Source organism: Euleptes europaea, chromosome 2 (genome assembly GCF_029931775.1).
Source record: "Euleptes europaea isolate rEulEur1 chromosome 2, rEulEur1.hap1, whole genome shotgun sequence".
NCBI classification, from domain to species: domain Eukaryota; kingdom Metazoa; phylum Chordata; class Lepidosauria; order Squamata; family Sphaerodactylidae; genus Euleptes; species Euleptes europaea.
This window is the reverse complement of record NC_079313.1, coordinates 43516963-43532198: the sequence shown is the minus strand read 5'-3', so window position 1 is coordinate 43532198 and position 15236 is coordinate 43516963. Positions and strand designations below refer to the sequence as shown.

Below are 15236 nucleotides of genomic sequence, written 5' to 3'. Positions count from 1 at the left end.
TCACTTTACACTTGCTCACATTGAATCTCATTTGCCATTTTAATGCCCATTCTTCCAGTATGCGGAGATCCTTCTGGACCTCTTCACAGTTCGATTTTGTTTTAACCACCCTAAATAATTTGGTGTCATCTGCAAACGTGGCTACTTCACTGTTTAACCCCAACTCCAGGTCATTGATGAACAGGTTGAAAAGCACCGGTCCCAACACAGATCCCTGAGGCACCCCACTGCTCACATCCCGCCATTGGGAGAACTGACCATTGATTCCTACTCTCTGCTTCCTATTTTTCAGCCAGCTCTTAATCCATAAGAGGACTTGTCCTCTTATCCCGTGACTATGAAGTTTGCTTAGCAGTCTTTGGTGGGGGACTTTGTCAAAAGCTTTTTGGAAATCCAAATACACAATATCCACAGGCTCATTCCTGTCCACATGCTTATTGACACTTTCAAAAAACTCTAATAGGTTAGTGAGACAGGACCTACCCTTACAGAAGCCATGTTGGGTTTTGCCCAGCAGACCTTGCCCTTCTATATGCTTGACAATTCTAGCTTTAATAATGCTTTCCACTAATTTACCCGGAACAGACGTTAAGCTAACTGGCCTGTAATTTCCTGGGTCCCCCCTGGAACCTATACCTGCACAATACTTCATTTCGCCAACTCATATGTAAGAATCTATACAAACAAAATTGCTTACAAAAGCCTGGGCCAACAAGATGTAGTTTTGGATGTAGGCAAGGCAGAATTTATCGCATTTGATGTGTATAACTGGGAAGGTGGGGATCCTCTTGGGGAGATGGGGCATGATTTTGATATGCCCCATAATTCCTCACATTCCCCAGTCTCTATTTTTAATCGTAAAGTGGCTGTCACCCTACCCCCATGATAATAAAATGAGCAAAAGTGACCCACCCGCATGCAGGAAGTGTGTGTGTGTGGGGGGGGGGTTTTTACATATGTATTGGACTTCCCAAGTACACTGAAAAATCTGCCTAAAAATGAACCCAAAGGGGAGAGTAAACACAAACCATCCTGAAGAGGTCAGATGAAAAAGGATAGAACCAGAGGGGAAATGGGGAGAAATCAGTATGTTCAAAATCCACTGTTTAGAGAATTGGGGGTGGGGGTTTCCTGTGGAAAGAAATGGGGTTTCCAAATTGTCTCCATCTGCCATGATTCCTCATGGACCCCCCATTGTATACACCTGAAAAGTGACCTGCTGAAATCCGTTTCAAGTGTTGTACTTCATTGCATTCAGTGGCGTGTGTATTGATATATGAATTTCCACCCACATTTAAGTGGTCATGTGTGTTTCTGTGTGTGTCTAAAATGTGACTAGAGCTGGATTGTGGCCAGTCAGAACAAACATGCAAATCAGGCTAAGAATTGCTATTGTGGTTTCCTAGCATGCAGATTGAGCGCATGCAGGATTAAGAGATTCATGCATATTTCCACTTACAGCCCATTCCTGAGGGGGAGGGCTAAGCCGTTGGTTGGAGGCAGCGCATCTGCACAGCCTCAAAAGGAGGATTCTCTCCTCCCCCCACTGAAGTTGGCACTTTGCCCTTACCTGCGAGCCCCATGAAACTGCTCCATAGGGTTCCACTGGGCGACACCACCTAAAAAGGTGGCATAACTCCAGGTAAAAGCAAAGGGGGCTTTCTTGGCCTGCAGAGGGGTTAGGAAGCCGCCTAATGGTGGCTCTGCCCCTGGAACGCACCCTGGGACACTGGTTTATGTAGGTGCGCTGTCAGGAGGCCAGCAGGAGCCTGAGCTGGTGTCCCAGGGCTGCGCTGCCATGGCAGTGCAGGAAGGTCAGCATGAATGGCCCAATGCTGGCGCCTGTGCCAGTCTTGCCGGTGCAAGTGGTACGGGCACCACAAGGGGCACGGGCACCGGTACTGCCACTTGCACGCCTCCTAACAACTTTCGGCCCTGAAACTCAGGAATGGGCCGACAGTAGTGATTTCTGTGCAGGACTAGTTGTTTGTGAAAAAATGGCCTTTTCCAATTTTGTGGGGACTGTACTTTTTGTAGAAGCAATAGCTGAAGCACTCTGCTTTGTTTTGCTATGCCTTGGCTTCTTTACTGCAACACATTTTTCTGTAACATCCTTATAACTTTGTCCTGGATTAATCCCGCTTCGATGTTTTTCCACTTTGCTGCTGTTCTTCCCCAAACTGGTTTATTTATTTAAAATGTTTATTAGCCGCCTTTTGACCTTACGGAGCTCAAGGCGGCTTACAGTATAAACAAAACAGAGTACACAAAAATACATTAAACCAAAATTTAAAATCAGTGTAAAACTGCTTTAATCAAATGCAATCCTAAATAAACCATCTACGGCTGCCTCCTAAAGATAAAAAGAAAGTGGGGTCCCCAAACTCTATAGCTGGAATTCAGAAGGGACTAAGAAGGGTAGGTGAGGAGAATTATCTTTCAGCCAGACTATCTGTAAAGGAAGTTTGAGTTTAACCCCTGAGCATTCAGAGCGTAAAGCCAACATTCACAAAGCAAACCAGAAAATTCTTACATTGATATCTGGAATGGAATATGATTACATTACAAAGGCCTCTGTACATCAGGTGCTAGGGATGACCAGCTGGGGTTGCCTATCACATTCATGCCCTTCTTTAGATTTCAGAGCTCTTGGAAAATGAATGTTGTACTAGATGGACTGCAGTAGTTGTCATTTTAGGTCAAGATTCAGAGTGTCCCTTAGGCATATGTGTTCTGGTTCTTCAGTTTTCTACACTTCAACTCATGATGTATTAGAGCTCATTCCAAAAGTTTCTCCAGGGCCATTTATGCATGGTCAATTTTGATGCTAGTTCAAAGCTTCTTTTTAAAATGCGACTTTAAAAATGCCTATTCATGGTCCCGACGCAAAAGGAGAAATTCCTCCCACCCCCCACTCGCCTGCTCCTTCGTTCATTTGCATGTGCGTAGCTAACGTGCCGGGTTATTCTTCGCAGCAGCGGCAGAGCAAACACAAAAGGTTGCGTTAAGTGGGCTCTTTTGTAATGCGAAGCAGGGCAAGCAGAGCGAGAAGCCGGGCGTGCATGTGTATTTGCTTGTGCTGCGTTTTTTATTTAGCTCAAGAGATCCTGTGCAAAGCACAGTCCAATGTTAGATAAAGCGGTCCTGGAAATGGCGAAAAGGGAAACATCGCTATAAAAGTGTTTGCAGATATCATGGTGATACAATGACTGCAAATCAGCTCCAACCCCAAATGGAGGGAAAATGGTGTGGACAAGAATAAATGTTTTATTAAAGGTCTTAAAAAGTTGGCGTGGAAATGGCCAGACTTCCCCTTGGCAGTAAATTTAACAATCTTTATTATTGTACAAATTATTTCAAAGCAATAATCACAAAAATAGAATTAGAAAAATAAGACAGAGGATCTTAACTATATACAAAATATCTATTAAATGTCTTCATGAACATAATGCTATGCCAATTAAATCATCAGTGGTTGACTGCTTGCTTGAGGTGTCTTCAAAGCCTTTGAACCTGAAATAGATACATTTGTGAAGTAAAGTCTATATTCATATCAAGACTTGTTCACACCTAAAATTCTAGTTAGCATGCAATGTTGGACAGGCACCAATCTTCTGTTATGTTCACCCCCCACAAATTTTCTGTTTTCCAAAACTGATATTAAAGAAGTAAGTTTGACAGACAGAATATCTCTACTGAATCCTGCAATCTGATCTGGAAATGGCTACTTCAGATAGTTCCAAAAGAAAAGTTTTTGTGAGGATGCGATCCACAGTTCCACTGCACTGTACTGCTGTAACTTCCCCAGCACAAGCAGTAGCAAACCCTAGAGCCAACCTGGGAGCCAGAATACTCCATGGCCCAGCAACTCTGCAACCAGTGTGAGAAGTCATAAGCCCTGAGCCTCCCTGGACACAGCACAGGCCAGGAGCTTCAGAAGCTGTTCCAACCAGTTTGAACCAAATGGAAATGGTATTGAACAGCTAGGGCATGCAGCACCCTGCCTTCTAGGTATGCCTAGGATTTTATGGGACTCAGCTGCCTGGAAATGATATTGAAGTTTCTCAAAATTGCAGATAATATTTACCCGATGTATCTGTCAGATACATTGTGACATAGTAGTGTGATTTAGCTATGATTTTATGTATCCAATGCTTTAAAAAAATCAAATTTCTGGACCAAAGTAATGAAATTCTACATTAAGAATGGACTTGTATATCTTATTCGGATGTGTATATTTTCTCTGATTTCCATGAATTATTTTTACTACTTTACACACTTTATGCTGGTACTACAATACCTGGAAATGGGTTGGGAGTTACTGAAAACACTGAAGCCCTGCCTCTAACTGGTTGAAATCTTATTAGCAACTGCTGCTGAGATTTCAACAGGCATTGCCCGCATGGCTTCAAGTGCATCTTTATAAGAACAAGAACACAAAACTTGCTCTTTGGTTTAAATGAAAGCAGAGATTCTCAGGAAGTTGAATTCTATTCCCATTCTCTGCAGGGTCCAGCATTCTCATAGAATCATCACATAAACACAGTCCTGAATATAGCCCAAGCAATCAGTCTGCTAATGCAACAAGTATAACATTTAGAACAAAAGGAACATACTCTTAAATTACTTTAAAATGTAGGCCAGCTACAAAATGTGCACTTTGGATCCATTTGAAAATTATATCCTAGAGATATCCACTTATTAGCAGCCATCTTTGTCCCATGAAAACCATAGAGCAAATAACACAAGTTTTTCCTCAAATACAATACATTATCTATTTAAGTGTATTATGTTCCATTTACCTAAGAAATATCATAGTACAGAATTCACATACTTGATTTTCCTTTGCATTTGCATCAGGTGAAAATTATAGGGAGGAATTTTCAGACTTCTTCATCTCTTTGTTGATATATTTTAGCATTCCACTAAGAGTGTGGAAGTCATTACTGTCACAAGTCATGTCTTCATCTACAGTGTATGCCAAGGGATCAAATGAGGATTCACTTGGGCTTTTTTGTGAAGCAAGAGTTGTATCTTTTTGGTTGTTACAAGGCACTGAAGAGTCTAATACAAACATCTCTTTAAGGTGTAATAAACCCCCATCATCATCTGTTATATTTAGATCACTAGCACTTGTAGAGCGACGCAATTTTCTGTGTTTAGCATAGGAAATTTGAGAGTGCTTAGCAAAGTTCAGTTCTTTATCATCAGACCACAGATGAGGAGTTATCTCCTTTAGGACTGATAATTGTTTGATGCCTTCTGTTCTTTCATGACCTGCCATTCTAGTTTGCAGTCGGGTAACTTCAGATTCCTGAAAAAACAAGCAAATAATGTATATTATTAGATTATATTCAATTGATTAAAACTATTGCGGGAAAGAGATAGCGATAGGAAGAAAAAAGTGGGTCATCTATTCTTATATAATGAAAAATTATTAGCAAAATTAATATTATGGGGAGGGGTGAATAGCTGTTGTGAGGCCTGTCTGGTTGACAAAGAGGCACAGGAAACCTCCCTCATTTGGGCACCCAGTTTCTCCTCCTGCAGCACACCCAAATTCCTTAGAGGGAGACTGAAGAGACGCACCATGTAATGCTACTTCAAAATTTCTCTTTAGCCCCTGACAAGTCCCTATCTTTCTTTTCCTTTAAATTCAAAGTGCATTCTTCATTGTGGTAGGAAGATGATGTGCATTAATGGCTCTTCCAGACTATTATTTAAATGTAAAATATATGTATGTCATTATTAGAGAACCAGCCATTTGACCCCGGCAACTGCATCTGTTGTAGACAGATCACATTATCTGAGCACTACCTGAGCATTCTAAGGGAACAATCCTAAACACATCTAACTGAAAGTAATCCCCATTAAATAAAATGGGGCTTACTCCCAGGAAAGTGCATTATGTATTTTGCCTGACACCACAACCTCTACACAGGGCCACTGAGAAGGCAGAACTAGGTAGTCAAAATTCTAAGGGCCCTGGTCACCCTTCAGGCCCCAGGGAGTTGGGCAAGTCACTTAGTTTGTTTACATATGATTTTGGGTTGGTTTGAGGGAGGGCCCAGGGAAATTTTTTGTCTGTGGGCCCACAGTGGCACTCAGCGGTTCTGCCTCTACATCATAACCTTTGTAGATCTTTTTTATTTCTGTGGAGGCTTAGTGGATTTGTTCCTGACCGTACTTTAAGAGCAAGGTCAAACACAAGCTACCTTCTTCTCTCAATGCCCTGCTGTTTTGTGAACTCCTCTGTGTTCCATCCCCATCTCAGGTAGTGCTTCCACCAGAGTTGTGTATGCTACATGGAACATAACTACCTGAGTCTCATGGGTACCTACTGAACTGTGCCTGTAAAACCATTAGAGGCTCACCACCTTTCCCATGCATGTGTTACAGCTGGTGTCCAAAAAGAATATACAAGGAGCATTCAGTAGCTGCATGAAATTCAGACCTTTCTTTCTCTGAACTTAAGCCCTTTATGCCAAATCATTACTAACTAGAGTCTGGGAGCTTCCTGGTCTGTGCTTTGGTCTGTGCTTTGTGGTGAGACACTTCCAGTTACAGGAAAAGAGGGAACAGAGGCAGCACCAACCTACCTTCTCTTAAAACCATGCTCACTTGATACAAATACATCCATATCAGGCCTGGGAGGGGGGGTCTGGAAAAAATCTTGTTATAATCACTATAACTGGTTGGCTTCTGCATCTCGAACTCTAGAAGTATCTCTTTTTTAAGTTAGGCAGGATGATTATGAGGCATATATATGATACTGCATATGCTAAGAATGGCTCAAGATTTGTAAAAAACAAACAGCTCTTAGAGCACAGTTGGCCATATCACTTTTTTAAAAAAGGTAAAGGTCCCCTGTGCAAGCATCGGGTCGTTCCTGACCCATGGGGTGACATCGCATCCCGACATTTACTAGGCAGACTTTGTTTACGAGGTGGTTTGCCAGTGCCTTCCCCAGTCATCTTCCCTTTACCCCCAGCAAGCTGGGTACTCATTTGACCGACCTCGGAAGGATGGAAGGCTGAGTCAACCTTGAGCCGGCTACCTGAAACCAACTTCCATTGGGATCGAACTCAGGTAGTGAGCAGAGCTTGGACTGCAGTACTGCAGCTTACCACTCTGCACCACGGGGCTCTTTATCACTTTTAAGCCTCATTATAAAACTTCAGTCGCTGTCACAAAGGAGTACAACCCTTTCTACAAAGAATAACCCCCAAGCATTATAGATGAAAGATCACTTACAGCCTGGGGTAGTCTATAACATTAACACAACAGAACAGTTTTTTATACTCTGTTACATCTAAAGTATTTCTAGCATTACATGGAAGGTGTTTCCTCTAGCACAAGGAGGATTGCCACAATTTTTCTCTTGCACTACAGCCCCCTGAGCTGCATCCCACACTGTTTTCAAGGATCCCCTGATCTTCAGGAGGAAATCTCTGGGTGGCATAGGGGGCTGCAGAAGGCAGAAGGAGGTCAGCAAGGCCAGTTCTGCAAGTGGAATATGTGAATCCAACCCAGGGTATTTAGTGTCATTGTTTTAGGGAGCAGGAAAACACTGAAGATAATTATGTCATATATTTATTTTTCTACATTTTACTGGGGAGATATCTGTCAGGTCCTCAAGCCAACCTAGGTCGTCTCAAAAAGTCACTCGCTCAGACAGGCATGTCAGAAGCAGGTAAACGTTTATTGAGAGCATCTAGTAAGCATGGATACACTGCAGCTTCAAAGCTGCCAATACAGACCTGGGCTGCAAAGCCTAACTTAAAGCATAGTTACATGATTACATCACAGGTGCAAGATCAAACGGCCTGGGAAACAGCGAGATAGCAGAGCACAGGGGAAAGGAGGGAAGAAGGAGTGAAACAGGAATCTAAACACGGCCTGGCCGTTAGCTACTCAAGGTCGAGACTCGGGAGGGATGAGGAACAGGGAGTGGGAATCACAGAACAACTGAACAGCAAACACGGGCCTAAACCATGTCAAGAGCCTGAACCAGGATCTGACCGCTTGTACGGGCCAGACCTGACAATAGAGTTGAAAGAAACAATTCAGCAGACTTCCTCACAATATCAGAGTGAGGAGATGTGGAATGGTATAGTTTAGCCTGATCTCATCAGATCTCGGAAGCTAGTTGGGTCGGTACTTGTCTAGGAGACCTCCAAGGAAGACTCTGCAGAGGAAGGCAATGGCAAACAACCTCTGCTTAATCACTTGTCTTGAAAACCCCACCAGGGGTCACTATAAGTTGGCTGTGACTTGATGACACTTTACACACACGAGAGTGAGACATGGGATGGTAGAAGCAATGTTGCTCCAGAATGTCTACTTAGGCTCTTTAGGTTAACAATGTGGATATAAACCTAATTTAGATTGGTCCTTTTGTTAGGAAAGCAAGAGTATCACATTGAATGTCAGATGAAAAGTTTAATTTTACTAAGTTCTTGTTAGTTGTACAGCTTGCATGTCAAGTAATGTACTTCTGTGTTAACTTACTTTGAGAAGCAGGGCTTCATTTGCTGCTTGAACCAGCATGTTTCTAGACTCAAGTTGCTGTTGCAGATTACAGACAGTGCCCTGGGCATCTTCTAGGTCCAACTTCAACTGCTTCAGTTGCCCATTAAGATGATGAGATTTAGATACCTGAGACTCTATAGACTGCTGCCATTTTATCCGCTCTGTTTCACGTAAGCGTTTCTAAGTTTCAAGGGATAAGTAAGAAATTTCAATCAAAACCTCATTAATTTTTGTCTTTGATCTTGCTCTTTACTCCTGTAAAGTTAGTCAAGGCACCGACAAACCTTATTATTGTTAATGCCATTAAACAGATCTAAATTATAGATTTCTATGTCTGAATGACTTTATTTATGAAATACTGCGTTGTTAAGGCAAAGCTTACGCCTGCCAATATTAATTTAGTAACTTCCTAAAACGTTAATTTATTTTTCAATTTAATTTATTATTGAATGTTAATTTCAATGTTTTAATATGTTTAATTTGGTAACTTTGTTCAATTTTTTTTAGAAATCCAGATAATCTCTCATTGAGCTAAAACCTTCTTTTAGTGAAAAAGTGGCAGACATTTTTCAGCATCTGCTGCTACTTAGGGAATGTCCCCTTTGTAGATGCAAGATGGAGCTATGTGTGATTTTGGGAGGGGATGATAGCATGTGTGGTCAGGCTTATGAATCATATGTATGACACCATGTATGGGTGAATATAATCCACTCCTGCAATGGATCCCACATTCACCAAAACCAAACTTAGAAGCTCAGTTATGGAGAACCTCTCTCTCCTCTGCAGCCTCTCACTCCACTCTTAGGAAGAGCTGGATTGGATTTTAACACTGACTAAAGTAAAATGTTCCAGGGAACAGTATTCTTAGATGTTTTCCCAGATCTAATAAGGCTTAAAAACACATAAAAGATCTTTTAACTGGGTGAGAAATCCTTACTGCCAATTTGGAAAGTTTAAGAAAACTTACAAAGAGCACCAAGTAGAATTAAAATAATAAACACAGCTTATTAAAGCTGAATTATACAACTATTAAGGGTGTGTGGGGGGGATTGGCAGATTTGGATAGGAGAATGATTCCAAGCATCAGGTGTATGGCCAAATAATGTCATAAAACAGAAAGCAAGGATGCCAGGAGAGAGAGCATATGCCTGCAAGAGAGAAAGAGCAATTGCTACCAATTCAGACAGCAGCGCAGCTTCTAAAACTGGGGGGGGGAGGGGGGACTGGAACCATGTAATATCTGCCAAATGGGGCACTTGAACAGATAGCAGGACACAAGTGGTCTCAAACAGGCAAAAAAGAGCACATTTTAGGGAATGATTTTGTCCCAAGTTGGTAAGACAAACAGGCAGGGAACAGGAAGACTATTCTTTCCAGCCTTGGAAACAAAGGGGAGCAGAAGTGGGGACCAGGAGCATGTGTCCCAACTACACGAGGGGCTCAGAAGTCAATTCAAATGGTACAAAACTTGGGGCTTAGGAGCTGGCTGAATGGACATGAAATTGACAATACAGAATACTCTTTTGTGGGTAAACAAGAGGACAAGCTAATCCTTGCATCATCCTTAGTTCAAGCTTAACACGTGGAGTGCCAGGGGAAATGTTTTATTTATTTACAGCACTGGTTCCCAACTGGGGGTCCGCAAGAACTAAATTAAAGTCCGCGAAACAAAGTTATAACCCCATAATAAATTAATATTTTCAATTAAAATTTCTCTATTATAAAAATATATTCAAATATTATTCTTTTAATGTTTAACTAACAGTTATGATTAAAGTTTATTTTCAAATTCTCGGAATTTTTATTTTGAACCTTGGGGTCCCTGCACCGAACAAAAAAGTCCTAGTGGTCCCTGGTCAAAAAAAGGTTGGGAACCACTGATTTACAACATTTATATGCTGCCCTTCAACCCAAATTGGATCCCCAAGGCGGTGAACAACAAGGCATTAAAACATTTAAAACATTAAAAGCATTTAAATTAAAAACATTAAAAGTAGGCCTTGCTGTGACACAGAAGTGCAAGATGCCTTGAATTACACCCAGGCTGAGCTAAGTTACCTACAAGGAGATATCCATTTGGCCAACTGCCAAGAATGGGCAAGATGGATGTTTATATGGATGACTTGTCACATTCCTGCACTGGGTCTGTGTGTTCTCACATGCGTGTTGTGTTTTTGCCTGAATGTAAAAGTGTGTTTCCTCTTCTTGCCACCACCACAAGATATAAAACTCAGTAATCAGTGGCTTGGGATATGCTGGAAAGGCTGCCTCTGAGCAAGTACAAGGGGCAGAGCTTTCAGTTACTTTAGTTTCCCCCCTCCCCCAGGTGCATGTATTTAGAGTGTGGGTGGGATTTCAGGCACAGTCTGCTTTCCTAGACAAGAAAGAAGCTTTATTACTAAAGATTAAGTTACAGCACATACATGAAAATAGCCATCAAAGTAGGGGAAAACAGAATCTAAGGAAATAAAAGGAAACCATACAGTATATCTAACTAGGTTACGTCATGCTAGTTACCTTCCGATGGAGCAAACACATCCCCAGTCACAGCATCCGAGCAAAGCAGGGCAATAAAAGATGGAGATGTGCTCCATGTTGATTAGAGATAAGAGTGCTGAGCGGCCCACGTGGGTAACATCTGTGACTCTAAAGCTTAGATTAGCCTTGTGTGTTTTATTTCCTAGTTCTGCAATAGTCCTTTAGTGCTGTGATATACATTTCTCTATGTACTTGTGCTCTAGAGTATAAAGTTGTGTTAGCGAATAAAGGTTTTTCTCTTTTAAGATATCATATTGCGTTCAAGCAGACTCTCCTATGTGCCTGACCATTTATTTCATGCATAGGCTACTGCCTCCTGGCTAGGCTGGGTTGGATTACGAACAAGAGAAAATAAGGTGGGAGCTAGGAGCACAAATACCCCAACGCTCATGCATGGAACCCAAAACCAGTCCCCCAAGCCACTGGTAAATGAGGGAAAGAGCAGAACTTGGGTGGTGGCAATTACCCCATATAACCAGTGGGGGGGGGTGTGAAGTGGTGTAAGCCCCCTCACAGACTCACACATCCCCTCACCCACTGTGACAGGCCTCAGCTGCAAAAACAGCAGTTCTAGAAAACAGATGATTAACAGGAAGGCTCTTTTCTGGGTAAAGAGGAGAACACATTAATGATAATGGGGAGGATTTTTCATGGCAAAAGGTGCACTGATGAGATTACTCAAGGATCCTAACTGTGGTCTGTCCACTGCTAGTGAATGTGGTTCTTTGAGTAAGGAACTGAAATGTATTTATTACACCTATCCTCCTAAAAAATCCTGGGAAAATCGGAGGAATGGTATACCTCTTTTCTTCTTACAGTCCTTGAATCTGGACCCTTGGATAGAGTTGCCAGATTCAGTGCAGCTGCCAGAGTCTACTGAGGTACAGTGTTGATTTAGTGACATAGTTGCTTTTTAAAATATCTCTTAATGGAAGACTGTATATCCTTATAGCCACTCTGCTAGTGTATATTTTATTCTGTTGGTCCATGACCATAATAAATTATTGATTGATTGGTCCTTCTTCTAGCTTCTGCCTTTTTTTTTACCTGTTGTGGCCATAGTTTCCTTGCATCAGCCTTTCTCTTTTTTTATGCCAATAAAGGTACTTGACTGATGATCCTTATTCAGCTTTAATGCATATGGAATGGGGGGTTGGGTAATCAAGCCTCAGCCCAAAACCCGGGGTTCAAGGAAACAGAGATGATTAATTTTAATTTATTATAGTCTTCAACAGCTTTTCCCCCCATCTGCAGTGTAAGAAACAAAAGGAGAAAACCCCTGTGGGCAGCTTCTCAAAGCCCTAAGAAAATATGAGTTGTTCAGTTCTCATATACAGAACAATGGATCATAAATGGGAGAGTTTTTACCTCTGATTGATACATCTCCTTCAGTGAGTGTATTTCTGCAGAAAGCCTCTTCACCTCTGCTTGCATTCTTGCTTCTAACTGAGCTTCCTGGGCCTGAGCTGCGCCCAGCTCTTCTGCCAAATAGTTTGCACGAGCTTCCTGAAAGGTTATTCAACAAAAAATATCACATATCTTTTGTACGTATTGTGGCATTTTGCCACAGTGGTTGATTAAAAACAAACAAGTCAAACATGAAGGGAAAAATTAACAAGGACAATGGATATATTTTTCATTTCAGTATTTGCCCAATATATTGTAAGCAAGTTTGTACCACAGTGACACAAAGAACAACCATCAATTTTCCACAGCAAAGTGAATACTTCTAAGGGTATCTCTAGGGCTTTTCCAAGCAAATAGAAACCTCAAACAAAGATCTTTTGCTATTAAGACCAGCCTACCTCCTGCCACTGGAAAAGGATAATATTGCTTGGATATGGACAGTGTTAGTAAATAGATGGCCAGCCTTGCCTCATGATCCTTATCTTTTTTTATTTGGAAAAGTTGATATTTATTTCTGCTCTAGAAGAGGCTGACCCACAACCTATTTTGTGCAAAGTAAGCAAGCAGTAAGATAATAATCAGGTAGTAGAAACATAGAGCTGGAAGGTACCTGAAGGGTCATCTAGTCCAACCCCCTGAACAATGCAGGAAATTCACAACTACCACCCCCCACTCCCCCAGTGTCCCATGCTCTATGCCCAGAGGAAAGCAAAAAACCTCCAGGATCCCTGGGCCAATCTGGCTTGGAGGAAAATTGCTTTCTGATCCCAAAGTAGCAGTTGGCATTACCCTGGGCATGTAAGAAAGGGCCATGAGAGCTGAGCACTGACTCATCCCTTCCTGACTCATCCCTTCCTGCCCTCCCTCTCATGATCTGCCTAAGTTCACAGAATCAGCATTGCTGTCAGATGGCTATCTAGCCTCTGCTTAAAAACCTCCAAAGGAGAGCCCCCCACCCAGGAAGCCTGTTCCACTGAGGAACTGCTCTGTTAGGAAGTTCTTCCTCATGTTTAGCCGAAAACTTTTTTGATTTAATTTCCACCTACTGTTTCTGGTCTGACGTTCTGGGGAAAAACAAAACAACTTCGCACCATCCTCTATATGACAGCCCTTCAAATACTTGACGATAGCTATCATATCATCTCTCAGACGTCTCCTCTCCAGGCTAAATATACCGAGGTCCTTCAACCTTTCCTCATAGGACTTGGTCTCCAGACCCCTCGCTATCTTCATTGTCCTCTGGATATGTTCCAGCTTGTCTACTTCCTTCTTAAACTGAGGTGCCCAAAACTGAACACAATACTCCAAATGAGGTCTAACCAGAGCAAAGAGATACCATCACTTCACGTGATCTGGACACTTTACTTCTACTGATGCAGCCCAAAATTGCATTTACCATTTTAGCTACCGCATCACACTGCTGACTCATGTTCAGTGTATGGTCTACTAAGACTCCTAGATGCTTTCTGCACATACTACTGCCAAGAAAAGTCTCCACCATCCTATAATTATGCATTTGATTTTTCCAACCTAAATGCAGAGCTTTACATTTATCTCTGTTGAAATTCATTTTGTTAGTTTTAGCCCAGTTTTCCAGCCTATCAAGATTATCCTGTATCTTGACTCTGTCTTCTACTGTATTTGCTCTCAATTTGGTATGATCTGCAAATTTAATAAGCACCCTCTCTATTCCTTCATCCAAGTCATTAATAAAGATGTTGAACAACACAGGGCCCAAGACAGATCCCTGAGGCCCTCTACTTTTCACTCCTCTCCAAGAGTATGAGGGACTATTAACAAACCATTAACCAAGCATCTTTTTAAAAAACCATACAGCAAACAACACAACTATACTACTGCATGCTCGTTAACATGTTGTTTGTTCACTGTATGTTTACTGAATATGGCAAGAAACTGATCCTGGGAGCGACCTTGGGTTGGGCCAGTTATGGTCATGGGAAAATACTGTGAAATCTCATGGTTACTTTTTCATGAGAGAGATAGTTCACATCTTCTAATTCATGAGCGTTCCTATTCGCATCCCTCTGAGCTTGAGCCAGTTGACGGCGACTCTCCAGTAGTTCCATGTGGATGCATTTCATTTGTTCACGTTCTAACCTCAGTTGCTGACCTAAATCCAGTACTTCTTTGTGCTGATCTGCAATGCACTTTTCCTGTTCTTTCACCATCTAAGATGTAAACAGTATACATTAACAAAACCAAGAATTATCCATATCAGTCTTCTTTGAAATGCGCTTCCTATTATCATGTAGGATTAGGAATGCTTCTACATGGGAATGCAAAAATGTGCCTCTGCTGCAGCAGCAAGTGGTGTAGAACTGGATGGGAACAGTACCCACATGTCTCATCCCTGCAACACTTTCTGCTGATGCCATCCCCTCGACTTCTCTCTGTTGCAATAGTTTTGTAGAGGCCCCTTTACCCTTTCTTTTCCTTTCTCTCCTGAGCCACAAAGTAAAGCTAACACTATGGCTCAGCTGAGAAAAAGGGCTAGGCGGGGGGTGGTGTGTGTGCAGAGCTTAGTTCTGCCATTGTGAAGGTGGAGTTTAGCTTCACCCCCTCCCCCTTGTATTGGCTGAGGGCAGAACATCCACATGGACTCTCCACCCACAGCCATTTTAGAGTTCCTACTTTGTGCATGACCAAAGGTTTTTCTGTGATCTGGCTTAAACAGGGAAGCCCTATGAGCCCCATGAACATGAAGTTGCATAGAAGCTCCCTTTAAATGCAGTGGCAGG

At 42.0% G+C, this 15236-nt stretch overlaps 1 protein-coding gene across 1 annotated transcript in view; it reads right to left on the bottom strand.

The window, feature by feature from the left end:
• CCDC18 (coiled-coil domain containing 18) overlaps nt 1-15236 on the bottom strand; it is a 205264-nt gene that overhangs the window by 153535 nt on the left and 36493 nt on the right. Inside the window, exons 24-28 of the mRNA XM_056844003.1 lie at nt 14463-14666; nt 12439-12576; nt 8512-8712; nt 4835-5314; nt 3473-3513 (exon numbers count right to left, since the gene is read on the bottom strand). Coding sequence (XP_056699981.1) covers nt 4868-5314; nt 8512-8712; nt 12439-12576; nt 14463-14666 — 990 coding nt within the window. The 3' untranslated portion in view covers nt 3473-3513; nt 4835-4867. The remainder of the gene's footprint in view (nt 1-3472; nt 3514-4834; nt 5315-8511; nt 8713-12438; nt 12577-14462; nt 14667-15236) is intronic.